At 41.0% G+C, this 27,485-nt stretch overlaps 1 protein-coding gene across 2 annotated transcripts in view; it reads left to right on the top strand.

Moving 5' to 3' along the window:
• Nucleotides 1-23,646, top strand: part of LOC127436193 (synaptotagmin-1-like) — a 30,041-nt gene extending 6,395 nt beyond the window's left edge. For both annotated transcript variants that reach the window (XM_051690204.1, XM_051690203.1), the window contains exons 2-9: nt 1,550-1,703; nt 1,930-2,096; nt 2,878-2,973; nt 7,752-7,919; nt 18,327-18,494; nt 20,732-20,849; nt 21,088-21,221; nt 22,625-23,646. In XM_051690204.1, the coding sequence (XP_051546164.1) occupies nt 1,580-1,703; nt 1,930-2,096; nt 2,878-2,973; nt 7,752-7,919; nt 18,327-18,494; nt 20,732-20,849; nt 21,088-21,221; nt 22,625-22,864 (1,215 nt within the window). In that variant the 5' untranslated portion in view covers nt 1,550-1,579 and the 3' untranslated portion in view covers nt 22,865-23,646. The remainder of the gene's footprint in view (nt 1-1,549; nt 1,704-1,929; nt 2,097-2,877; nt 2,974-7,751; nt 7,920-18,326; nt 18,495-20,731; nt 20,850-21,087; nt 21,222-22,624) is intronic.
• The last annotated feature ends 3,839 nt before the right edge of the window (nt 23,647-27,485 follow it).

Raw genomic sequence — 27,485 nt, 5'->3', positions numbered from 1 at the left:
GTACAACAGTATGATATGACAATTGTCATTTGGGTGTACTACTAAAATTATGTAAGGTGTGAATCTATTTAGACTCAATAAGTGCCTGAGAAAATACTTATGTGTAGCTTATGTTTATTTGTAGCTTTTGTGTATTTTATATGTTTATGTGTAGCTCAATATGTGTTTGACAGCCAGTTGCATCTCATGATATTTCAGTGTTGAAGTAATGAATCCTGTTCTAGATTTGTCCTGATTTGTTGCATCATCTCTTAAATATATGAAAAATAAAACATCAAAATATTTCAAAATAACTTATTCTATTATATTCTAATTGTCTTGAAAATATTTTGAATATGTTTCACTACCTGGGCATGTTGTAGGTCCATTTGTGATAACTATAGGTTCCGGGTCTCTAAAGACCTGAATATTTAAGAGTGTTTGATGAAATCCCTCAGCATTTAAAGGGATAGTTCACCCAAAAAATGTTTTTAATTCTCTCATCATTTACTCACCCTCATGCCATCCTGGATGTGAATGACTTTCTTTCTTCAGCAGAACACAAATTAAGATTTTTAGAAGAATATCTCAGCTCTTTTGGTCCATACTATGCAAGTGAATGGGTGCCAAAATGTTGAAGCTCCAAATATAACATAGGTCAGCATAAAAGTAATCCATACGACTCCAGTGGTTTAATCAATGTCTTTAGAAGCGATTTGATAGGTGTGGATGAGAAACAGATCAATATTTTAGTCATATTTACTATAAATTCTCCTCCCTGCTCAATCAATCTTCACTTTAAGGCCGTTTTCCAAACGGCATTTTTGCGCCCTTGAAGGGCACTTCAGAAAAGGGGATGCCACTCAAAGGGTCGTTCCAAACAAAAGTAAGAAAGTTCATTTTTTCAAAAAGGGCCCTTTCATAAGATTTTAGTGAAGAGTACATTCAAACAGTAATGCCATGCTCCCGTCAGAGTGCCCACATCAAGAGCTCTGTCCGTCGTAGTGAGTAGGGCATAGGGATGATCACTTTCGATTGGAATTCGCCCTAAATTTCACATTCTTCTTCTTGTGTTTTTGGTGATTCACATTCTTCATGTATAGGCCCCTACTGGGCAGGAAGAAGAATTTCTAGCAAAAATGGACTTAAATATTGATCTGTTTCTCACCCACACCTATCATATTACTTCTGAAGATATAGATTAAATGTCTGGAGTCATATGGATTATTTTATGCTGCCTTTATGTGCTTTTTTGGAACGTCAAAATGTTGGCACCCATTCACTTGTTTTGTATGAACCTACAGGGCTTAAGTATTCTTCTAAAAATCTTTATTTGCATTCTGCAGAATAAAGAAAGTCATACACATCTGGGATGGCATGAGGGTGAGTAAAGAATAAGATAATTTTCATTTTTGGGGTGAACTATCCCTTTAAGGTTTTTTTTTTTTTTTTTTTTTTTCAGGCTGTCTTAAATGGTGCTGTATCTCTCTAACCAGTAGAGGGCAACATGAAACAACATAACTCAACCATTACTAACGACTGCCACCCACTTTCTTTTCTATATTTATAGTGACCCACTGGTCATCTCATCCATTTCACCATGACTCCAAGACCTCCATTAAATCCTACAAGACCAAAGACAAATTCGACTTCTGTGACTAACACACACACCACCACAACAGCTGCTCTGGGGTTCCTGACCTCTTTACTGGACAGGATTCCTTGTGAGTATATCATATGAACTCTTGTCTCAGCACCTGCTTTGAGGGTCCTGTCTAATTCTGCTCCTTGTGCACATTTCTTACATCTCAATTTTCACTTGCTACAAGTTTAAGTTCCTTAATTCTCCTAGCTGTGGTCTTCTTTCAGATGTGTCATGGTGCTCTACTGGACCACGGCTTTGCTACTTTGATGTAAAATGGAATATTGTTGTTATTTTTTTTACAACAGTGCCAAGATGGGCCATCTATACCATTTTTGCGGCCATCATCCTGGTCATTCTAATCTGTGTGCTGTGCTGCTGCGTAAAATGTTGCTGCAAAGGAAAGAAAAAGAGGAAGAAGCTGGACCAGAAAATCAGTATGAAAGGGATGACAGGAATAACAACTACAGCACTGGTGAGAGAGTGGATCATCCACTGCTTGTAGATTTGAAAGTTCAGATCTTCACCTTAAAGGAATAGTTCACCCAAAAATGAAAACCCTGTCATCCTTTACTCACCCTCACGCTGTCTCACACTCGTATGACTTTCTTTCTTCTGCGGAGCACAAACAAAAATATTTTGATGGGGATACAATGTTTATAACAATACAATGTAAGACAATGGGGTCCAAAACTTTTAAGATGCAAAAAGGAGCTTCATAAAGGTAATCCATACGACTCCATAGTGGTTTAATCCATGTATTCTGAAGAAATACAAATGGTATTTGACCAAAATGTAACTGCTTTTTCACAATGAATCTTGACATCTGTGATCTAGGTGCGATCATGATGTAAAGCTCGATTACACTTCCTCCCGCTTGACGCATGCGCAGAATGAGATTTATAGTGAATAAAGACTTAAATTTTGGTCTGTTTCGCACCTAAAGTAATCGTATCGCTTTAGAAGTCATGGATTAAACCACTCCAGTCATTTGGATTTTATGCTGCCTTTATGTCTTTTTTGGAGCTTGGAAGTTTTGTACCCCATTGACTTGTATTGTATGGACAAAAACACCTCATCATACATCAAAATATCTTTCTTTGTGTTTTTCAGAAGAAAGAAAGTCATACAAGTTTGAGACTAGAGAATTTAATTTTTTGTACCTCTCCTGGTGTATGAAAAAGCAACCTATGAGTTTTCTTCTAGTTTTCTTCTGGTTGGACTTGTCACTGATGGGATACTGGATGTATTAACAGGTCCAGCCTGAAACAGAAGATATGGAGTACGGTTCAGCTGAAGAGCAGAGAGGAAGACTTCTGTATTCACTGGAGTTTAACACATCCAGATCAGAGGTGGCAGCTCACAAACCATTTGAGAGCTTGTATTACATTCGCTGTGTTTACAACAGCTCCCTCAATTGGCAGGATTTATAGCCTAATTAGTGAAATAGAATTGCTATTGCACATTCATTCATTAAGGGGAGACCAGGGAGTCTTATAACACATTTCGTTTCAACGTCTGTAACTCAGTGCTTTTTTATGTTTCTTAAACTCTGATAAATATTCCCATATTTGTCTGCTAGAAATTTTAGTTTAGAAATCTACAACTTCAAAGAGTGCTGTTCATCTTATTGGTTGTAACACTAATAGGCAACATATATGTTTTCCATTTTGTGTATGAATTTATTGGTAATCAAATTTCATAGTTGTTATTCATTAACATGATCGCAAATCTAATTATAAACCAGAAATGAAATATGAATTTCTAACCTCAAATTTTTTTTTGTATTGTAAATCCTTTAAATTTTTGACATAGCAACTTTCAAATTCTACTGTCACCTTTATAATTTTAAAATAGATTTACAACAGTAATTTTACCCTATAGTTAATTTCTAATCGGTTAAATTGATTAGAGATCGACCGACATTGGTTTTTAATGACCGATACTGTTTATTTTTGTGTTGGAGTGTCCGATAATCAATTTGCATAACCAGTTTTTAAATCTTCTTTTATTTCTGCTTTTAGACACAATAACAACTTAATCATGTATCACTAACCTCTGAAGGTAAACTGCTTTACAAAACTACCTGTAATATTGTGCACAAAGTAAAATTGTGTCTACATAGAATTAATTTAACTAGTTTTAGTTGTAATATACACTTGTGCAAAGCCCCTCGCTTAATTAATATTTAAGACTTAAAGTCTTTTGTGTCTAAATGTTTCGGTAAACCCAATATTAAAGAAACTGAGAGCCGATAAAGTAAAAAAAGTTAAATATCGGTTAAAAATATCGGTTAAACAGATTATCGGACTATCTAAAACAATTATGGTATTGAAGGTGCACTCAGTTACTTTTGTGTTTGTGTCATCTTGGACCTACAGTGACACCTAGCTGCGTGGATGCGGCATCATTCAAAATCAAAAGTTTTTACCTACAGATGCCATTGTAGAAATTCACTATAAACAGTCAGCCATGATTAATTTAATCCAAGAGTGAAAGTGTCCAATATCAAGACTATGGTGTAATTTTTATATCACCAGATCTTGAATTTGAAAAAGCCTCAGAATTCATGATCTTGAAAAATGACTGGGAGTAATTTGATGTTATCGAACATTTTTGCTATTCTTTTTAAATATTTGAAAATGTTTTGTGTGAATTCACCTAAAAAAAATTCAGGTTGTGAAATTCAAGTTTTTATTATTCAAGTGGTGGATTTCAGGTCGCGAATACGGGTTGAAAAATTCACGTGGCAAAATTTGAGGATGACATTCGGGAATGCAAGGAAGAGCAAACGAACGTCAATGTAATCCATCTCTCTCGGACAATCGCGAAGCGATGGAAACAGCTCAAAAGTAATTTTAAACAATTGTGACAACAACATTGTGAAAACACAAAAAGGAATACTTTAGGGAAACTTATTATAATGTTTCATTAATGTGTTTTGAAGAAAAGATCAACTTTATCAGTAAATTGGATCCTTCACCTAACAGCAAGTTTTATCAAGAAACTTATTTCATAATCATATATGGCCAAAGGACATTTACCTGTGGAAATGAATAATCAAAGTACTTCTTTTTATCTGCAAGTCTGAAAAAAATAAATAAAAAAATGGTAGTCGAGAAGTATTAAATAATAAATCTAAAAATAAAAGATTATATATATATATATATATATATATATACATACACACACAGTATATATAGTAAATTTCTCTGCCTTCAGAGAACAACAGAGTGTGTTTAATCATTACATCCAAGGTAATCTGAATCAGGTACTGATTATTGTTACTGTAAATAAGTGAAACAATACAGACCTGTGGCTGACTGAAACAACAGCCACCTTTACCCATTTGTAAGTGTGTATTGCATGTCTTGGCTGTTTGATAATATTTATTATATTTATTATAATTATATTTCACATTCTCTTGCACATCTGTACAAGTGCAGAATGAAAATATAGTGACCTTTGAATGTACAACACACATTCTGTTCCTAATTGTTTACATTAGCAGTCTGGATTGCTTGAGTTAGCATGCCATCTCGCTTTTTAATATTTTTATCAAAATGCTGGATAGTCTAACCTCATATGTAGATTTGTAGACTACTGATGATTTGTCAGTGTCTTATTTATTATGTTTATTTTCAGGCAGAGCACGTTATCTTCATGATAATACAAATCTGGGCTCCATCTATATACTTTACAGAAGTGTTCTGTAATATGTGCATTTGCATTGTATCCTTTACCACACACACACACACACACACACACACACACACACGCACACACACACACACACATGTTGGTGCAGCTATCATTATGAGGACTCTCCATAGACATAATGATTTTTATACTGTACGAACTATAGATTCTATCCCCTAACCCTAACCCTAAACCTAACCCTCACAAAAAACTTTCTGCATTTTTACATTTTCAAAAAAACATCATTTAGTATGTTTTTTTTAAGCGATTTGAATTATGGGGACACTAGAAATGTCCTCATAAACCACATTTATAGCATAATACCATTGTAATTACCAGTTTGTAACTTAAAAAAAAAGTCCTTGTAAACCACTTAAACCTGCCCACACACACACTCACACACACACACACACACACACACACACACACACACACAAACGTAATAATAATAATAGGTTTATGAAGTATTCTTTGTCATTTCCTGTAGCTATTATTAATCAGGTATTATTATATTAATTTCCTATACACTCAATTCATGCATATCCCAAAAATAAATAAATAAATTCACTGTAATGCATGAGCATATTGACCTGTTACATGTGACGTCACTGTGTGATCACGCTGCCTTTGTGACCAAAATTCCATTTACTTTCAGACAGTGTGCTGCGCAGGATGCGACAAAAGCCAGCAAAAGTTTTGTTTCTATTTATAAATCTTGAAAAAGTGATACTGCTGTTTACTTACCAGAGCCAACATTTTATTTTATTTTCATTAAAGTTTTATCTTTCAGATGTCACGGCTTCATTTCACCCAAGTCAATCAGCGATGAAGGGGGAGAACAGAAATATAACACTTGTATGTTTCTTCTTTATTTCAGTTATCTGTGTATCAAATACAGTATATATGTTCATAAATTCATTCATGTATAGAAGTTCATAACACCCAGACTATGGTATGTCATGATTGTAACACATTATAATAATAATAATAAAAAAGCACTATAATGTCAATTTACAGTATATGTACAGTTATGTGTATATACTAATGTTGATAAATAAACAACACATAATATTATGAAGCACAGACTTTATTCATGCTGCCAGACTACAATGTACATTAGTCATAAACACTGCCTCAGTTGTTCTTCATGAGTTAAAAGCAGCTCTCACATTCATACAGACGTGATCATCACAGACATTTTGTAATTAATCAGACCACAAAACAACACAAAAACATTTGAAACATCTGAATGAGAGATGTTTACGGTGATGCACCGCTGACCGTTGAGTTATGGATCAACGGGATCGTGTAATCTGGGCATACGTGTGCACGTGAATAATTTGAATGGCCTTTTCAGCAGATTCATTCAATGTGAATTGCCAAAGAGCAAAGAAAAGATGTTTTGCACATTATTAAAAATGTAGGCTATATATATTAACTGCTGTATTCGTTTAAAATGACTTTTGAGCTGTTTCCATCGCTTTGCGATTATCCAAGGGAGAGATGGATTACATCAACGTTCATTTGCTCTTCCTTGCATTCCCGGATGTCATCCTTGGATTTTGCCACGTTAATTTTTCAACCCGTATTCAACAACCTGAATATTGAGACCTGAAATTCACAACCTGAAATCCACCACTTGAATAATAAAAACTTGAATTTCACAGCCTGATGTTTTTTTTTTTTTTTTAGGTGAATTCACACAAAACATTTTCAAATATTAAAAATTAGCAGCAAATATTTTTGATGACATCAGATTACACCCAGTCTTCTTTCAAGATCATGAATACAGAGGCTTTTTCAAATTCAAGTTCTGGTGATATTAAAATGATGCCATAAAGCCGGTTACATGAGATTAAGCGAGTAATATTTGACTGGTCATGTGATTCTAACATGGCAGCCCTCATGAGGAGACCCTCTCCATGTAGAATAAAACAGCTTTTATGAGGTTACTGATATGACTGGAGTCTTAATCTCATGTGAGTGCTCATGATTTTATACCTATGTTTAAAAATGACTATTAATTTCTTTAAGAGTAAAACTTTTTTAATGAGGAAAAAATTACCTTTAAAACGCACCCCATTTTACAACACTACCAGGTATAACTACACCATTTTAAAAGAGGAAGCCTAAAAAAATAACAAATATTAGACATTTGCTGAAAATGTCCCTTGAGGACATAATCAGAAAAATCAGAACATTGCACAAACAGAAAATGTACATTTTTTCCCCAATATTTTGAGAAACAACTGTAGAAAAGTACAATATTCCCATGTTTACATTCTGTGCCATAATAACCTGAACTTGCCTTACAAATAGCTTATGTGGAGTTGAAAAAGTGATTTCAGTTTCAAAGTGTTAACATTCATTGAAAATAGTTTCATATCAAATATTTTTTAGAGCCACTTTTTACCATCATCTTTCCTTTTAGCTGACTGTAGGAATAAAAGAAGCTTCTTCTTTGAAAGCAATGGATTCAGGAGGGACATCTGACCCTTATGTGAAAGTCTACTGCCTTCCCAACAAGTCCAAAACATTTGAGACCAAAGTCTTCAGAAAAACTCTTAACCCTGTGTTCAATGAAAATTTCAAATATCAGGTAAGCCAGAATACTAAATTAGTTTTCATTGGAAATGACATGTATAGGAGTCTACTGTAGTTGTATATCAGCAGTGAATCAACATCTACAGTGTTGTACTGCCAAACTCTCAAGGTGGCTGGAGTAGTATAGGTGCTAGCGCAGAAGAAAGAGACAGCGAAAGAGTTTTTTTTTTTTTTTTTTACAGTAATTGCAAGTTAAGTTCAATAGTAAGTGCAATGAATGTGGATTAGTTAAGTGCTCATGGAATATAAAACAGTAAAATTAAGCTGGTCATCTATCACGACTGCCAGGTTCTTGCTGTTCTGGGTGGTGTTAGTGTAGTTGAACCAAGATGAATGGTGAGGTTGTGGTCAAAAGATGGGTTGGCTGGGATCACAAGGAGTTCTGTCTTGACAAGGTTGAGCTGAAGGTGGCTTTTCTTCATCCAGGCCGAAATGTCAGAGAGGCAGGCAGAGATATGAGCTGAGACAGTAGGGTAGCAGTGGTAGGAAAGGTCATGTGCCTCAATGATTGGTCCGAGTGATGTTGTGTATATCCAGAAGAGGAGGGGTCCAAGCACTGATCCTTGAGGAACACCAGTGGTCAGCTGGTGTGACTTGGACACCTCTCCTCTCCAGAAGACCTTGAAAGATCTGCCAATGAGGTATGATTCAACCCATCCAAGCGCAGTTCCTGTGATGCCCAGGTCAGAGAGGGTGGACAGGACAATCTTGTGGTTCACTGTGTCGAAAGCAGCAGACAATTCAAGGAGGATGATGACGGATGATTTGGAGTTAGCTCTTGCCAGTCGCAGGGTTTCAGCTACTGACAAGAGGGCAGTCTCTGTTGAGTGTCCTTTTTTGAAGCCAGATTGATGTCTGTCAAGTAGGTTGTTCTGTGAGAGAAAAGCAGACAACTGGTTGAATACAACTCTCAGTAGTTTTTGACAGGAAAGATAGGAGAGAGAGTGGTCTGTAGTTGTCGACTACTGTCGGGTTATGTGTTGGTTTTTTGAGCAGTGGGGTTACTCGAGCCTGCTTTAATGCATTAGGAAAGTTTCCTGTTGTGAGAGATGTGCTGATAATGTGTGTGATAGGAGTGTAAATCGGGCGTTTCATCACGATACGATCTAATATCGATTCTCTTGGCCTGCAACCCGATATTTGCTGATACTTCAAAGTCTGCCACGATACAATTCCGATTTGATTTAATTCAGGGCCCTGTGATCGATATTCCGATATTATGTGCCTATTTTACACAATCAGTTATTTATTTATTTATTTTTGTCCTCAAATGCAACCAAAATATAATTTGAATATTTTATTGAATTTTCTGAAAAGTGCAAATTTAGTATCCACATTGGGACAAAATAAGATACTTCAGATGTTGAAAAAAATTATACAGATAATAATATAAAAAGTAACATCACACACAAGTGATCATCACTCGTTTGATTACAGCTTATTTTTCAGTTTAGTCCAATGCAAAATACTTACATACCTATGACTTGTTTCCAACTATCCATGCTATCTGTGATTTTCTTGGCTACAGCTTCCACAGTTGTAATTAAAAATTCTGTTACAGTTAACCAGGATAAAAGTTAGTAAGGGTGTTGATGTGTAGATGTGTAAAGTTTTATAACTGATGCTAGTGCTGGGCAGCAGGTGATTTCTCTTTCCCTTGTTAATGCTGTTCAGAATGTCGGCATTGTCAAGACATTCACATGATGGTTGAACTTCTCTATGGTACTTTAAAAAAGCAAATTCTCTTGTAAAATTCAAATGGGTCATATGCACAATGATATCGATGGAAACCCAAATTAATCGTGTATGCGAGCAGCTCTGCATTTGTCATGAGAGCTCGCATTTTAAGGATCGCCCGGTTGACGTGCTCGCACTGATCCTGTCACTGGAGCTCGCATTTTGTGGGAAGTCCGGTTGACGCGCGTGCACAGATAGCATAGTGCAATTTGGCTTCGCAGACCCTGCGCACATAATTGTCCCACATGAAAAGCGTATTTAGCGCTCATAAAGTGAATTGAATGTAATAAGGTTGCTTCATCACCTGATGGAAATATATCGATAACATTGTATCGTTGGTTATTGGATCGATGCATCGATCCAGAATCGATGGATCATTACACCCCTAGTGTGTGAGTGCGGGTAAGATTTATGGAGAGGCAGCTTGCATAAGATGTGAGGGGATAGGGTCAAGTGGACAGGTGGTAGGACAGTTAGAAAGAAGCACTTTGGAGACCTCAGTCTCAGAGAGATGGGAGAAAGAGGAGAACAGAGGATGGGATGTTGGAAGAGAGTGGCTGTGGGTGTTAGGTGTAGAGAACTGGCTGCTCATGCTTGCTACTTTGTCAGTAAAAAACGTGGCAAAGTCATCAGCATTCAGAGAAGTAGTAGGATATGGTGGAGGAGGATAGAGAAGAGATGAGAAAACTGAAAATAGTTTATGTGAATCTGAAGTGTAACTGATTTTATTCTGGTAATAATCCATTTTAGCACTAGAAATGCTGGCGGAATAAGAGAAGAGAAGTGATTGATACTTGCTCAGGTCTGCAGGGTCTTTTGACTTGCACCACTTTCTTTCCACAGCCCTCAGCTCGGTGCGGTGTTCACAAAGTGTCTCTGACTGCCAGGGGCTGAAAGGTGTGGCACATGTTGGCCTGGTGGTGAGAGGGCAGACACTATCAAGACAAGAAGTTAATGCTGAGCATTTGTAGCTTCATTTAAATCAAGTGAAGATAAATGCTTAGTGGAGGGAAGGGATGCAGGGACTATGGAAGAGAAGCGAGTGAGTGAGAGAGAGCGAAGGTTGCGGTGGAAGGAGACCTTAGGTGGAGTGAGAGGTAAAGAAGAAAGGAGAGTGAGAGAAAACTGGATGAAGAAATGGTCAGAGTTATGTAGAGGAGTAACAAGGGGATTAGTGGTGACACAGTTACATGTAAGGATGAGATCTAGCTTTTTCCCTGCTCTGTGAGTTGTAGGGGTGTCCAATCTTGTAAGGTCAATTGAGGTCAGAAGAGCTAGAAAGTCAGCTGCTTGAGGTTTGTCCAGGTGGATGTTAAAGTCCCCAAGGACCACCAGTGGAGTGCTATCCTCAGGGAATAAGGATAGCAATACATCTAGCACTTCTGTAAAGTTACCTAGTTGACCTGAGGGATGATAGCCAACAAATTAGCAACTCAAAGTCAGAAAAGTGTCAAATGCCTGAAACTTCAGCTGGAGTGCCCTAAAGTATTCACTAATAGTCAAAGTTTTACCTTAATTGTCACTGAAGTGCAGTAAAATCTCCTGGCTAACACAGCTACCCAGTCCAATGTCCCAGTAAGAACACAGCTAAGAGTTGTTGTTCCCTATCTATCACTCACTCGACATTGTGTCGATGTAGTGACACTAGGGGTCACTCTTGGGAGCCCAAGACACCTCTGGTCTTTGATAAAAGGCCAATGAAAATTGGCGAGTGGTATTTGCATGCCACTCCCCCGGACATACGGGTATAAAAGGAGCTGGTATGCAACCACTCATTCAGATTTTCTCTTCGGAGCCAAATGGTCATGCTCATTGAGCTGAATACTACTGTTCATTCACATCTGCTGGATCTGACAGTGCATTTCAGTGGCTTCTCCCTCCTCTGCACTGGTGCACTGCAGAGAACGCCCCTGGGCGCTTCGGCAGAAAAATTAGAGAGTATATTTTCTGAAAGAGCTTTTTCTCCTCTGAAAGAGTATATATTTCTCTAAAAGAGCGCACACACGGAACATCTTTTTAAAGATGCCTTTCCGATTGTGTGTTATTCCTGGTTGCGGTCGTTATCTCTCAACTTCGGATGGTCATGATCGCTGTCTTTCGTGTCTGGGTGCGACCCACACGGAGGCAGCATTTGTGAATGGTTCATGTTCTCACTGCGAGAACATGACCATGGCAACGTTGCGGTCGCGGCTTGCTTTCGTAAGAAAACAAGCCACCCCAGCGGCTCCCCGCCTCGGTCCTTCTACCTACGGGTATGAGACCAGCGCGGCTAGCAGTGGGGGCGATTTGGGGACCCCAATGGGATCATCTCCGCTGGGTATCCCCCCGCGGACCTCCCATTCCCCAGCATGCTCGTCTGCCCCAATCAGGCTTCCGGATGAGTTCACCGGCTCATCTCATGGCGAGTCTGGCTTCTTGTTCGGAGTCCGCGAAGATGATGAGCTCTCGAGCACAGCATCGGAGAGTGGGCTTGTCCAGTCGGACACAGAAGCCTCAGCTGGGCTTCCCCCTTTAGTGACGATTGCCCAGTCACAGGCTGATGCCGAAATGACGGACATGCTTTCCCGGGCGGCCGCAAGTGTCAGGTTAGAGTGGAACCCTCCGCTCTCCCCTGAACCATCGTGGCTTGATGATTGGTTTCTGGGCTAGCGGCACCGCTCAAAGCAGCCACACCCCGCTCCAGTGCCATTCTGGAAGTGCATGAGGAGCTGATGAAGTCGTGGGAGGCACCTTTTACTGCCCGGCCCCGACTCCGCAGTTCCCCCGCTCTCACTACCCTCGATGGCGGGGCAGTCAGGGGCTATACGGCGATTCCCCCGGTGGATAAGGCGGTCCTGGTGCACCTATGCCCGCAGAGCGCCGCCAACTGGCACGGACGCTTTAAGCTCCCATCCAAGCCCAGTAGGCTCACGTCGTCCCTGACGGCTAAAGCCTACAGTGATGCTGGACAAGCCACCACTGCCCTGCACACCATGGCTCTCCTGCAGGTCCACCAAGCCAAGGTGCTGAAAGAACTGCACGAGGGTAGTTCTGCCCCAGATTTGATGCAGGAACTGCGCTCGCTGACCGACCTCGCTCTCCGAGCGACGAAGGTCATGGCGTGGTCTCTCGGGCGGACGATGGCCACACTAGTGGTCCAGGAGCGCCACCTTTGGCTCAACCTGGTCGAGATGGGCGAGGTCGACAAGACACGGTTCCTTGCTGCCCCCATTTCCCAGGCGGGCCTATTCGGCGACCCCATCGAGGACTTCGCCCAGCAGTTCTCGGCAGTGAAGCAGCAGACGGAGGCAATCCAGCACATCCTGCCCCGGCGCGGCTCAAGATCCCGCACCCCGTCTGCTCATCGCCAAGGGCGTCCCCCTGCGGTGACTGCACCGGCTGCGCCGCAGCCCACCCCTTCGGCCCGGCCCCGGCATGGAGCCCACCGCAGGAAGCCGACTCCATCCGTCTCACAGCCGGCGCCGAAAAAACCACGGAGGTCCTCAAAGCGCCCCTGAGATGGGCAACCCAGGATTGAGGGAGGAGCTGGTAAGAAGACCACTCCATCCCCCGGTGGAGGGCCGGGTGGAAAATCTTTTGTTGCCTTTTTGTTTGATTTCGCCGCATGCCCAAGTGGCTGCGGTACTCAACAGTTCAGCAAAAGAGTGGCTTCCTTCCTCCCTGGGTCACATATCCAGTGTGTACGGTCGTCACCATGACTACCGTCCATGGGCTTTTTCTTGCAGGATTGGTGCTCCAGCAGGCCTCTTCCTCCCCCATCCCAGGCTGTTCCGGGGGTGGTCATAAGGAGCCAGGTAAGTGCTTCGATGTCCCTAGACTCAGCACGGCCACGACGTGGTGTGGCACCTCGCGCTCCGCCCCGCTGCAAGGCCCCACCTGCCGGTACATCTGACAACGTTGTCCCCTTGGTCCCCCTCGCGCAGAACTTGGATGCGTGGCTCCCGCTTTCCAATCCGTCGCGATGGCTGATCCGGACCGTCCGACTCAGCTACGCGATTCAGTTCGCCAGGCGCCCGCCCAGGTTCAGCGGTATTCACTTCACCTTGGTCAAGGGCGAAAACGTTGCCACCCTGCGTGCGGAGATCACTACCCTCCTACGGAAGGACGCGATAGAACCTGTCCCTCCAGCCGAGATGAAGAAAGGGTTTTACAGCCCCTACTTCATTGTACCGAAAAAAGGCAGTGGGTTGTGGCCAATCTTGGACCTGCGAGTACTGAACCGGGCTTTACACAGACTCCCGTTCAAGATGCTGATGCAAAAATGCATTCTGGCGTGCGTCCGGCATCAAGATTGGTTTGCGGCACACCTGAAGGATGCGTACTTCCACGTCTCAATCCTTCCTCAACACAGACCCTTCCTGCGGTTCGCGTTCGAGGGCCAGGCGTATCAGTACAAAGTCCTCCCTTTCGACCTTTCCCTGTCTCCTCGCGTCTTTACGAAGATCGCAGAGGCTGCCCTTGCCCCGTTAAGGGAGGTGGGCATTCGCTTTCTCAACTATCTCGACAACTGGCTAATCCTAGCTCACTCTCGAGACATGTTGTGCACACACAGGGACCTGGTGCTCTCACACCTCAGCCGACTAGGGCTTCGGGTCAACTGGGAAAAGAGCAAGCTCCTCCCGGTTCAGAGCATCTCTTTTCTCGGATTGGAGTTGGACTCAGTCTCCTTGACGGCGCGCCTTACGAACGAGCACACCCAGTCAGTGCTGGTCTGTTTGAAGGCGTTCAAACATTGAACAGCGGTTCCACTGAAACTTTTTCAGAGGCTCCTGGGGCATATGGCGTCCTCGGCGGTGGTCACCCCACTCGGGTTGATGCATACGAGGCCGCTTCAGCACTGGCTCCAGACTCGAGTCCCGAGATGGGCATGGCACCACGGGACATATCGCGTGGCCATCACACCGGTCTGTTACCGTCTTTTCAGCCTTTGGACCGATCTCTCATTTCTACGAGCAGGTGTTCCTTTAGAACTGGTCTCCAGGTGTGTCGTGGTCACGGGACGGGCCTGCGCCTGCACTGGCACATCAACTGCCTCGAGTTGTTGACAATTCTGCTCGCCCTGCGGAGGTTCCGGCTGTTGATCCAGGGCAAGCACGTGTTAGTTCGGACAAATAGCACGGCAACGGTAGCATATGTCAACCGCCAAGGCGGTCTGCGCTCTCTTTGTATGTCACAATTTGCATGCCGTCACATCCCGGGCAACCTCAACACTACAGCGGACACGCTGTCACGGCAGGTTACCCTCAGGGGAGAGTGGAGACTCCACCCTCAGGTGGTCCAGCTGATTTGGAGTCGATTCGGAAGGGCACAGGTGGACCTGTTCGCCTCCCAAGAATCCTCCCACTGTCCTCGGCACAGATGTGCTGGCACACAGCTGGCCCCCTGGCCTACGCAAATATGCGTTTCCCCCAGTGAGCCTGCTTGCACAGACCCTGTGCAAGGTCAGGGAAGACGAGGAGCAGGTCGTCCTGGTAGCACCCTACTGGCCCACACAGACGTGGTTCTCGGACCTACGCTCCTTGCGACAGCTCCCCCCTGGCGAATTCCCCTGAGGAAGGACCTTCTCTCTCAGGGACGGGGCACCCTCTGGCACCCGCGCCCAGACCTCTGGAACCTCCATGTCTGGCCCCTGGACAGGACACGGAAGACCTAAGCGGTCTACCACCCACGGTGGTAGACACGATCACTCAGGCTAGGGCCCCCTCTACGAGGCCTCTGTATGCCTTTAAGTTGCGTCTGTTCGCTAAGTGGTGTTCTTCCCGATGCGAAGACCCCCAGAGATGCGCAGTCGGATCAGTGCTTTCCTTCCTGCAGGAGAGGCTGGAAGGGAGGCTGTCCCCTTCCACCTTGAAGGTGTACATTGCCGCCATAGCAGCACACCACGACGCAGTCGACGGTAAGTCCTTAGGGAAGCACGACCTGATCATCAGGTTACTAAGAGGCACCAGGAGGCTGAATCCCTCCAGACCGCGCCTTGTTCCCTCATGGGACCTCTCTGTATTTCTTCAGGGTCTACAGAGAGCCCCCTTTGAGCCTTTGCAGTCAGCTGAGCTTAAGGCACTCTCCTTGAAGACTGCCCTCCTGACTGCACTCACTTCCATCAAGAGGGTAGGTGACCTGCAAGCGTTCTCTGTCAGCGAAACGTGCCTGGGGTTTGGTCCGGGATACTCTCACGTGATCCTGTGACCCCGACCAGGCTATGTGCCCAAGGTTCCCACCACCCCTTTTAGGGACCAGCTGGTGAACCTGCAAGCGCTGCCCCAGGAGGAGGTAGACCCAGCCCTGTCGTTGCTGTGTCCGGTGCGCGCTTTACGCATCTATTTGGATCGCACGCAGAGCTTTAGAATCTCTGAGCAGCTCTTTGTCTGCTTTGGTGCACAGCGGAATGGAAGCGCTGTCTCCAAGCAGAGGATTGCCCACTGGCTCATTGATGCCATAACTATGGCATATCTCACCCAGGACATGCCGCCCCCAGTAGGGCTAACAGACATTTGCAGAGCAGCGGGCTGGGCAACACCCAACACCACTGCAAGGTTCTACAACCTCCGGGTGGAACATGTTTCGTCCCAGGTAGTGGCACGCAACACAAGCGGATAAGCCCGGGATAGCTGGCCGGGTGTATCGCTTGCACATAGCGCCTTCCACCTCCCTTGGAGCTGAAGACATGTGCCATTAATTCCCAGTAGTGTTCACAAACTTTGTTCCCTGGTTGACTGCCCTGTGGCAGTCGAGTTTTCGGAGAGACTCGCTGCCGGCCCATTACACGTGCTAATTAAGAGCCCTGTTCTGGGGTAGGTGCTCCGCATGTGGCGGTTCCCTGTAAGGCTAACCCCATGCGATATATATCTTCCGCTAGTTCGTTTCCCTGTTGGCAAACTGCATCTTCCTTGGGCAGAGCCCCTCTGCCCCAGTCTCCATGTTTGTAGTAACTCATCGCACATTGGGCAGGATCTACCTTGAAGACTCTCCACATGGTTGGAAAGACTGTGTGACGTATTTTTCCACTTAAATATCCCCCCTCTCTTTGGGCGAGGTGTGGTCTCTGCGGTGTCTTCCCCTTGGGAGGAACACCCCCCAACTAGACCTGGCGGCCCAGTTGGATAATCCCCCTTCTTTTTTAGGGAGTGGAAAAAAGAAGGGGAAAAGAGGCCATGACTGGGCTAAGCCTGTCTCTATCTTTTGGCTAGTCGACTTGTACCCAAAGGGCCGTTCGACACTCATAACTATGTTGGGGGAGGTTACGTGTTGACCTGGTGTGCTGGCTATGAGGCACACAGTAGTCTGCCCACCACACACCGCCAGTTCACGTAACACAGTTCAGCCAATTGTGACGTTTCGTATAGGGACCCCTAGTGTCACTACATCAACACAACGTCGAGTGAGTGACAGATAGGGAACGTCATGGTTACTTGTGTAACCTCCGTTCCCTGATGGAGGGAACGTGACGTTGTGTCCCTCCTGCCACAACGCTGAACTACCTGCTGAAATGGCCGGACCTTATATTGGCTCCTCAGCATAAAACCCGAATGAGTGGTTGCATACCAGCTCCTTTTATACCCGTATGTCCGGGGGTGTGGCATGCAAATACCACTCGCCAATTTTCATTGGCCTTTTATCAAAGACCAGAGGTGTCTCGGGCTCCCAAGAGTGACCCCTAGTGTCACTACATCGACACAACATCTCAGGGAACGGAGGTTACACAAGTAACCATGACGTTTTCCTCTGACAGACCAAATGCTTGTCCATCATGTTTAGATATGATGGATGGATGGATATGATGGATGGATAGATGGATAAATGGATGGATGGATGTTTGATACTATGGATACATGGATGGATGGGTGTTTAGATATGAATGGATGGATGTTTAGATATGATGGATGGATGGATGGATGGATGTTTAGATATGATGGATGGAGGTTTAGATATGATGGATGGATGGATGGATGGATGGACTGATGGATGTTTAGATATGAATGGATGGATGTTTGGATACGATGGATGGAAGTTTAGATAAGATGGATGGATGGATGATGGATGATAAATAGATGGATGGATGTTTAGATACTATGGATGGCTGGATGGATGTTTAGATATGAATGGATGGATGTTTGGATACAATGGATGGTTGGATGTTTAGATATGATGATGGATGGATGGATGGATGTTTAGATATGAATGGATGGATGTTTAGATTCGATGGATGGATGTTTAGATATGATGATTGATGGATGGATGGATGGATGGATGGATGTTTAGGTACGATGGATGGATGTCTAGATATGATGGATGGATGGATGTTTAGATACTATGGATGAATGGATGTTTAGAAATGAATGGATGGATGTTTATATACAATGGATGGATTGATGGATGTTTAGATACTATTGATGGATAGATGGATGGATGTTTAGATATGATGATGGATGGATGGATGTTTAGGTATCATGGATTTATTTAGATATGATTGGAGTTTACCTGTATATCACCAGTGAACACACTTGAATATTTAGAGTTAGCTCTGAAGCTACAAAAACAGTATTGTCTGTAATAACAAATGGCATGCATATCATGGCAGTTTACAGTATGCTGCTTGGTTGAACTCATTAAAGTTTATTGCCCATTTACTGTAACTAACTAAGCTGTACTGTTTCATCCTTTGTAGATCTCTCAAAAGGAGTTGATTGAGTCAACACTGGTGATGCAGGTGTATGACTTTAACAGATTCTCCAAACACGACATCATCGGTGAGATCAGACTGAATCTGTCCACTGTCGACTGGAATCATGTGATTGAGGAGTGGAGAGATCTGAATGAAGCATCTAAACATGAGGTATTTAGAGGTCACCTACTGATCAAAGTTTAGGTACAGTTTGAGTCAGTTCATTCAGTTAAGACGATGTGCGCCAAACAACTATTTAGATTCAACCATATACGTAAATTCAATGTAATTTTTTTGTAAGGCATCTTTCTGTGGCATTTTGGGCTTGGGGTCCCAAACAATTTTGATTATCTTGCCCCTAACAACAAAGAAATGATTAGATTGATATTTTGAAAATAATATTTTCAACTGCTGCTGTAAGGACATACAGTTGTGCTCAAAAGTTTGTATACCCTGGCAGAAATTTGGCATTGATTTTGAAAATATGACTGATCTTTTATTTAATGATAGTGATCATATGAAGTAATTTATTATCACATAGTTGCTTGGCTCCTTTTTATATCATAATGAAAACAGAAACCACCCAAATGGCCCTGATCAAAAGTTGACATACCCTTGAATGTTTGGCCTTGTTACAGACACACAAGGTGACACACACAGGTTTAAATGACAATTAAAGGTTAATTTCCCACACCTGTGGCTTTTTAAATTGCAATTAGTGTTTGTGTATAAATAGTCAATGAGTTTGTTAGCTCTCACGTGGATGCACTGAGCAGGCTAGATACTGAGCCATGGGGAGCAGAAAAGAACTGTCAAAAGACCTGCGTAACAAGGTAATAGAACTTTATATAAGAAGATATCCAAAGCCTTGAAAATGCCAGTCAGTACCGTTCAGTCACTTATTAACAAGTGGAAAATTCTGACATTTATTTAAATGTTGCCTCAAGCATATGGCTGAACCCTAAATTTTGTGTTTGTGGGTCCCTTTCTGTGGAAAATTTGGGGATCTCCTGATACCAAGCCAAGGTCAGGTAGACCAAGAAAGATTTCAGTCACAACTGCCAGAATAATTGTTCGGGATACAAAGAAAAACCCACAGGTAACCTCAGGAGAAATACAGGCTGCTCTGGAAAAAGACAGTGTGGTTGTTTCAAGGAGCACAATACGACGTTACTTGAACAAAAATGAGCTGCATGGTCGAGTTGCCAGAAAGAAGCCTTTACTGCACCAATGCCACAAAAAAGCCCAGTTACAATATTCCTGACAACATCTTGACACGCCTCTGCACACTGTAATTTGGAGTGATGAGACCAAAATAGAGCTTCATGGTCACAACCATAAGCGCTGTGTTTGGAGAGGGGTCAACAAGGCCTATAGAGAAAAGAATACCATCCCCATTGTGAAGCATGGTGATGGCTCACTGATGTTTTGAGAAGGTGTGAGCTCTAAAGGCACGGGGAATCTTGTGAAAATTGATGGCAAGATGATTGCAGCACGTTATCAGAAAATACTGGCAGATAATTTGCATTCTTCTGCACAAAAGGTGCGCATGGGACACTCTTGGACTTTCCAGCATGACAATGACTCTAAGCACAAGGCCAAGTTGACCCTCCAGTGGTTACAGCAGAAAAAGGTGAAGGTTCTGGAGTGGCCATCACAGTTTCCTGACCTTAATATCATCGAGCCACTCTCAGGAGATCTCAAACATGCGGCTCATGCAAGACAACCAAAGAATTTGCATGACCTGGAGGCATTTTGCCAAGACGAATGGGCAGCTATACCACCTGCAAGAATTTGGGGCCTCATAGACAACTATTACAAAAGACTGTGTGCTTTTATTGATGCTAGAGGGGGCAATACACAGTATTAAGAACTATGGGTATGCAGACTTTTGAACAGGGGTCATTCATTTTTTTCTTTGTTGCCATGTTTTGTTTTATGATTGTGCTATTCTGTTATAACCTACAGTTGAATATGAATCCCATACGAATAAAATAAATGTGTTTTGCCTGTTCACTCATGTTTTCTTTAAAAATGGTACATATATTACCAATTCTCCAAGGGTATGCAAAATGTTGAGCACAACTCTAGCTAATATAGAATTCTGATAAAATATAATATTTTATCACCACATGGCCAGAGCCAGTTGAATTTGTTTCCACAATGTCACCATAGAACATCTTGTTAAATTACAACAGCAGTCTTGCCCAATGGCTCAATGATGATGGTTTAAGGATCAACCCATGTTCAGTTTTAAACCTGCAACCACTAGTCTACACCACCTTAATACAAATTACAAGGGTTAATCTAGGTTGCCTCTAGAAACATGTTGCTAAGACATCAGCTAAGAACATAAGGTGTCATCATTACCAAGTCTGTTACTTTTTTCAAATGTTTCCATACGACAGCAAGAGCATCTAGGAGAGATCTGCTTTTCTCTTCGCTATGTCCCAACTAGCAGTAAACTCACTGTGGTCATACTGGAAGCCAAGAATTTGAAGAGGATGGACCAGGGAGGCTCTTCAGGTTAGATATGTGCATACTGTAAATAATCATCCTCAAATGTCCAGTTACTGGTCAAATTGCAATTACTGTACTGCAGTAACAGAACTTATACTGTTAAAAAGCCCAAATACTCCTGTACTTCTGTCCTATGACACCCCACAAGCTTTGCTTTTAGCAGTTGCATCATTTCAAGCAGCTTGAGAAATTGTGCTTCACATAAAAGAAATATTAGTTCAGATTTTTTTGGTTTGTTCTGTAGACCCTTATGTGAAACTTCAGTTGATTCTAGATAAGAAGAAATGGAAGAAGAAAAAGACATCAGTTAAGAAGCAAACACTAAATCCATACTTCAATGAGTCATTCACTTTTGAAGTGTCTTTTGAGCAGATTCAGGTGAGTGATACCTGGAAACTGGTCCAAAATTGACTTTTTGCCAAACCTGCTAATGTCGATTGATCAGTTTACTGGCCATAAAAGTAATGATGCCATATGCCCTTTGTCTCTATGACAATAGAATTATTAAACTGTTTTCCCTTGTTTAATTTAGGCAATTGTATACTTTAACTCATAAGGCTGTTGGAATTTGTTGAATGGATCGATATTTTTATACTATGGATGGATGGATATTTAGATATGAATGGATGGATATTTAGATGCAATGGATGGATGGATGTTAAGATCTGATGGATGTTTAGATATGTTGGATGGGTGAATGGATGGATGGATGGATGGATGGATAATGTTTAGGTATGATGAATTGGTGGATGGATGTTTAGATATAAATGGATGAATGTTTAGATAAGATGGATGGATGGATGGATTGATGGATGAATGGATTTTTAGAAATGATGGATGGATGGATGATGTTAAGATTGGATGGATGGATGTTAAGATATGATGAATGGATGTTTAGATAAGATGGATGGATGGATTTTTAGATATGATGGATGGATTTCAAGATTGATGGAAGGATGGATGATGGATGGATGGATAGATGAATGTTAAAATATGATGGATGGATGGATATTAAGATTGGATGGATGGATGTTAAGATATGATGGATGTTTAGATATGTTGGATGGATGGATTTTAAGATTGGATGGATGTTAAGATATGATGGATGTTTAGATATGATGGATGGATTTTAAGATTGGATGAATGGATGAATGAATGTTAAGATATGATGGATGGATGGATGTTTAGATATGATGGATGTATTGATGTATGGATGGATTTTAAATATGATGGATTTTAAGATTGGATGGATGGATGAATGTTAAGATATGATGGATGGATGGATGGATGGATGTTAAGACTGGATGGATGGATTTTAAGATATGATGGATGTTTAGATATGATGGATGGATGGATGTTTAGATATAAATGAATGAATGTTTAGATATGATGGATGGATGGATGGATGTTAAGATATGATGGATGGATGTTTAGATGTGATGGATGGGTGGATGTTTAGATATAAATGGATGAATGTTTAAATATAATGGATGGATGGATATGATGGGTGGCTGTTTAGATATGATGGATGGATTTTTAGATATGATGGATGGATGGATGTGTAGATTCAATAAATGGATATGATGGATGGATGGATGGATGGATGGATATGACAGAGGAATATTTAGATATGATGGATGGATGGATGTTTAGAAGTAATGGATAGATGAATATATGGATGTGATATGTTGGATGGATGTATTTTTCAGCATCTGTTTTTTTCCACATCCCTTTGTTCTGTGTATAATTGTTTGTTGATTCACTCATTATCCTTCTTGCAGAAAGTCCAGCTGGTCATCTCTGTGTGGGATCATGACAAAATGAGTAGGAATGATGCCATTGGTAAGATCTATCTAGGCTGTGATTCTACGGGAAACCAGCTGCGTCACTGGGCGGATATGTTGTCTAACCCACGCAAACCTGTGGCCCAGTGGCACACGTTACACTCCTCTGAACAGGTGGACACAACGCTCGCCTTAAAACACACTCTGAAGATCCCATTCACAAATAAAACTTTCTAAGAAACCTTTACTAACATGAAAATGTAATCACACCAGGTATAGCTGCCATTCCTTTATGTTGTTAATACCATGGTTAACTGAATTTTAGCACATTGCTTGGAGGTGCAATGCTCAGACTATACTGTACAAAATTGCTATCCAAACATAAATATTCTCTCCTTCCTATATGCTGGTGACTCTGTATTTAGGAGAATTTAAAAATACAGTTGTATTGTTAATGTACCTTTGAAGATATTGTTAAACACTTTAAAAAAAAAAAAGAAAAAAAAAGTTACCCAATAAGATGTAGAATTCCAAATGTGGAAGACTGCAAAAAACTTCTCATGTTTTGAGGCTTGAAATAAAATGATCAAATGTTTAGTGTTGGGGTTTTAAAAATGCAGATGCAAGACAGTTGTATCAGCTTTAGTCATGTTCGCACACACACACACATGCACACACATTGATTTCTCTTGCGACTATAGTAAGTATGAGATAAGGGTGTAAAATTAAGGGTGTCAGCACACATGTGGGCCAATTATAGCGCATTAATGAGGTTTCTCATCCTTGGTGCAAATGTACAGAATGTTTTAAAGGATGCAGAATTCATTAGTTGCTTTTGCACAGTCATGATTTGAGTGCTCAGGTACATTATTTACCTGTATTTTACATATGCAACAAGTACACTAGAAAATGGTAGAAAAGTGGGGAAAACGTACCTTTTTCAAGATGTTCATTTTTTTATCTGTAGCTCAATCAATATAAATTGTTTACAATTTTCAGAACATTTTAAACAAATAAAACTAGATTTTTACATATTACTGACAATTTTAATTTGTTCTATTATAAAGCATCTAGTTGGCTTTACTTACCAAAGCCACGTGTGATAGATGGTTTTATACATTTATCTTCTACCTTACAGACCCAAAAGTTTCCCCAGTTGCAAATAACAACCTAGGCCACTCAGGGTAGGAATGATCTCCATTATCCATTACAAGAGAAACCACAGAACAGGTCTGTGATCTGTAGGGATGATAAACACAGTTGGCATGACCTTTGGAGTCTCCCCTACTATGAGGCATCACAGTGCAGCTTTGATCTTCAGTCAAAGGAATATTCCTACTGGTGTACCCTCAACCATCAAAACAAGCAAGTACAATTTTATTTTTGAGCCCCACAACTTTAAGCCATCCTATGCCCTCAGAGTGGATGATAAAGACTTCGAAGAGAATAGGGCATATGGACGATCACTTCTTAAGTGGAACCTACCATGAGAGTGGTTTGTTGTCTGAACAGCTGGGTGTTGCCTACACGGCTTGAGTTTTGCTTACTGCCTCCTGCTGAAAATAGGTGGTTCTTCCAACTTGAATTGCTCCGATGGAAGGAATATTCAGTAATACGTTCCAGTGACATGATTAATTGCATTAATGTTTTAACACATTATTTTTTTATATAAATAATCGCACTGAATTAATGCATTAAATTTACAGTCCTACTGTTAGCATTCAAATGATACATGCAATAATATCAGAAGATGATTTTTTTTAAAAAAATACAAGATAAACATTTCTGCTTTTAAACTCTCTGGAATGCATTTCCCCTTAGTACTTTACTGCAAACATATTATTTTTTTTATTTATTTAAAAAAATTTTTTTTACAAATTGAGGAATGACTCAAAATTATTGTAAACTAGACTGATCACGCTGTGAATTCAGTGACAGGAGGTCGAAATTTCTACTGCTGAAATCAGTTTGTGCTTACCAAAATTATAACCACTGCCCCCAGTGGCTGAAGCTGGAAGTTTTGTTGAGGTGAAATATCCACAGAGTGGTGCCAAAAGCTAGTTCTACTTTCAGTTGTAAATGATGAAAAACAGTCAACAAGAATGCATATTTTATTAAATGTACTCCCAAATCCCAACCACAAACCTAACCGTCAGTGGAGTAAAAATGTCATTTTAGAGTGAAAATTCAACCTCTGAATCAAGTTCACCATTGTTTATGTGAACACGATTATTTCCTGGTTTTCACAAGACCAGAACTTGTGTCTCTGAGATTTCTCAGGAGTGCCATAGGGAAAGGTAAACACATTTCAATTGATACAAAAATGTCTTATAAAGGATTGTGCTTGTCAGTAATTCAGCAGAATGGTCGATTTCAGGGTAACTGAACATTCGGAAACAGCATGTTGATTTCCTGTGTGATCATGTTGTCAACAGCATGCCACAGTGTTTACTCGCGAATCAACCTAAAAATGGTTTACTTATAACTGTCTCTGCAGATTAAGATGGGACAGAAGAAAGTATTTTAACATTGAAAAATTGTTTAACTTGAAATTAACTTTTCAAACTGCTTGAAATTGAATTGATGAATTGATCAACATTGCATTTGTAAGACATACAGCTTTTGATTGTAATAATACTGTAATGTTAATACATTTATCCTATGTACAGTATCTGCTGTGGTTATTACACAGACACATTGACTACATAAAACAACCATAAATGGTAATAAAGATGTGATGACTCCCATTATTAATGATTCAGCCTTAAGCACAATTATAAAACACATCTTCGCATTTGCATTTGCATGTCATTGAAATCTTGTTCTTTGTGGTCAGGAAACCCCACCTCTGAAACACTGAATAATAGTGTGTGTGTGTGTGTGTGTGTGCAGCCATACTTAAGCAGATGAGAGAATCAGGTCATAAGTAATTCCAATCTTGTCTGCAATTGAATGGCAAAGGAGCAAGGACCATCTATTTCTTATGCAAATAGAAGCGTTATACCACCCACTGATATTAGGCCACATCTTCATCTTTATCCTGCATTTATGTGGGTCCATTACCATTGGTCTCATTGCTCGGTCATAACATGCAAAATATGATCAAACCTTAAATTAATCAACATTAGTTCAAAACAATTACAAGTATTGTAAAATTTCACTTCTCAAAGCAATCTTTATGGACACCTTACTTTCAAATTAAGCAAACAATTTATTTTTTGGATTTTATTTCTATTTTGAACAATAATCTTTAGTTATACTGGAAAGGATCTTGAAGGAGGATGCTTTCTGTAAAATATGACTGCTGATTAGCATGAACTACTACTGTAGTATTGCTTTTAAAGAGCAGCGTGTGACCACTCTCAGGAGGGCTTTCCTGGATACTGGCAGCCACCTGAAGCTGTTCCATTACACAGTGTGTTCTGAGAGATAGTTTGTCACAACTGATTGCTCTGCTTGTCCTGAGTGCAGAAAACAAGCTGTCTCCAAGCTGCCTTCTGACACGAGCATCTGCAACAGCAACAAAAGATATCTGAAGGTAAGAGATTTGAATGTTTGGACATTTAAAGATATGATGTTTAAAGACATTTAACTGGGAGTTTTGGCTTCTTTAGAGTAGTGCTTTACTGTAATGGGTTAATGAGTCAAGACAAAAAAGTACCTGGTTTGTAGACACTGTACTATGGTTATTCTTTGAAGTACCCTGGAATACCATGTACATTATATTCCTTGCTACATAAATAATAATCATTCAGAAGCATGGTATAAGGGAAACTGGTGTTGTTGTCATAATTTTTGACTTTTACTGTTGTAATATTTTCCAGGATAGGTTTATTTAATTAAGTTTCTGTATGCTGTAGTCTTGGCTACAAAAAGCTGAGAGAGAGACTAATTAAAGAATAATTAAAACAGCAGGCATGTTACAAAACCACTACAAAGGAAAAACAGGGATAAGTGCAATTTAACTTTTGACTCAAAACCGTATGGTTGCTGAGATATACAGTAGCCCAGCCAAGCCAATCTCATGACAACTAATAATTTATATGAGACTGTGAAAACATAAGATGTCGTAAATCTTGGCTTATAAGAATTATTTTGTTGCCTTCACGTGCAATCGGAATCATTTTACTTCCCATTTCTGAAGCGATAATTATGAATACATCATGTACAAGTGCTTTGTTGTCAGAAAGAACAGGAAACATCCCTTACAAAAAATTTAGAGTTCTGGCAAACTAGCCACAAATTTGCCACTCATTATTTTCACATGCAAATAAGCTTGTGATTCACAGCAAATGTTTGCCAGAAGTTTGAAGTTCTTCACTGGTAGTGGTAAACCTGCAGCAAATCTTTGGCAACAATAGACAATTTGCCGCAAGTTTACCGCAAGGCTCATTTGCATGTAAAAATAAGTGACGAATTTAGTGGCAAGTTTGAAGCAAATTTGCAATGAACTCTCGATTGTTGTAAGGGAGATGACACCAAGACTTATTTAATTCAAACATATTTATTTAGGAACTTTTATTTTGACACCATAATACATATCTTTTTTAGCTTGCTGACGACAATGGAATTTTGGTCAAAATACAAGCTATTTTCAGGGTGTAAAAATGTACAACATGCATCAAATGGTTGCTGATATACATACATTAAAATAACCAAAACAGTAAGTGCTAAAAATTAGCTGTATTTAAAAAAAAATTATAAAACCTGTCATTCACTACAGAAACCGTACTCTCCTCCGCCATGTTAAAAGTTTACTTCTACTCCCAACTCGGAAACTCGGGTATCAAAATTATCTAGTTTCCCAGTCATAATTACAACGTGAGGGTCGTTCATGTGCAATCATCTTATTTATGAT

The sequence above is a fragment of the Myxocyprinus asiaticus genome, chromosome 46 (assembly GCF_019703515.2).
Source record: "Myxocyprinus asiaticus isolate MX2 ecotype Aquarium Trade chromosome 46, UBuf_Myxa_2, whole genome shotgun sequence".
NCBI lineage: Eukaryota > Metazoa > Chordata > Actinopteri > Cypriniformes > Catostomidae > Myxocyprinus > Myxocyprinus asiaticus.
This window is presented reverse-complemented; position numbering and strand designations above follow the sequence as displayed.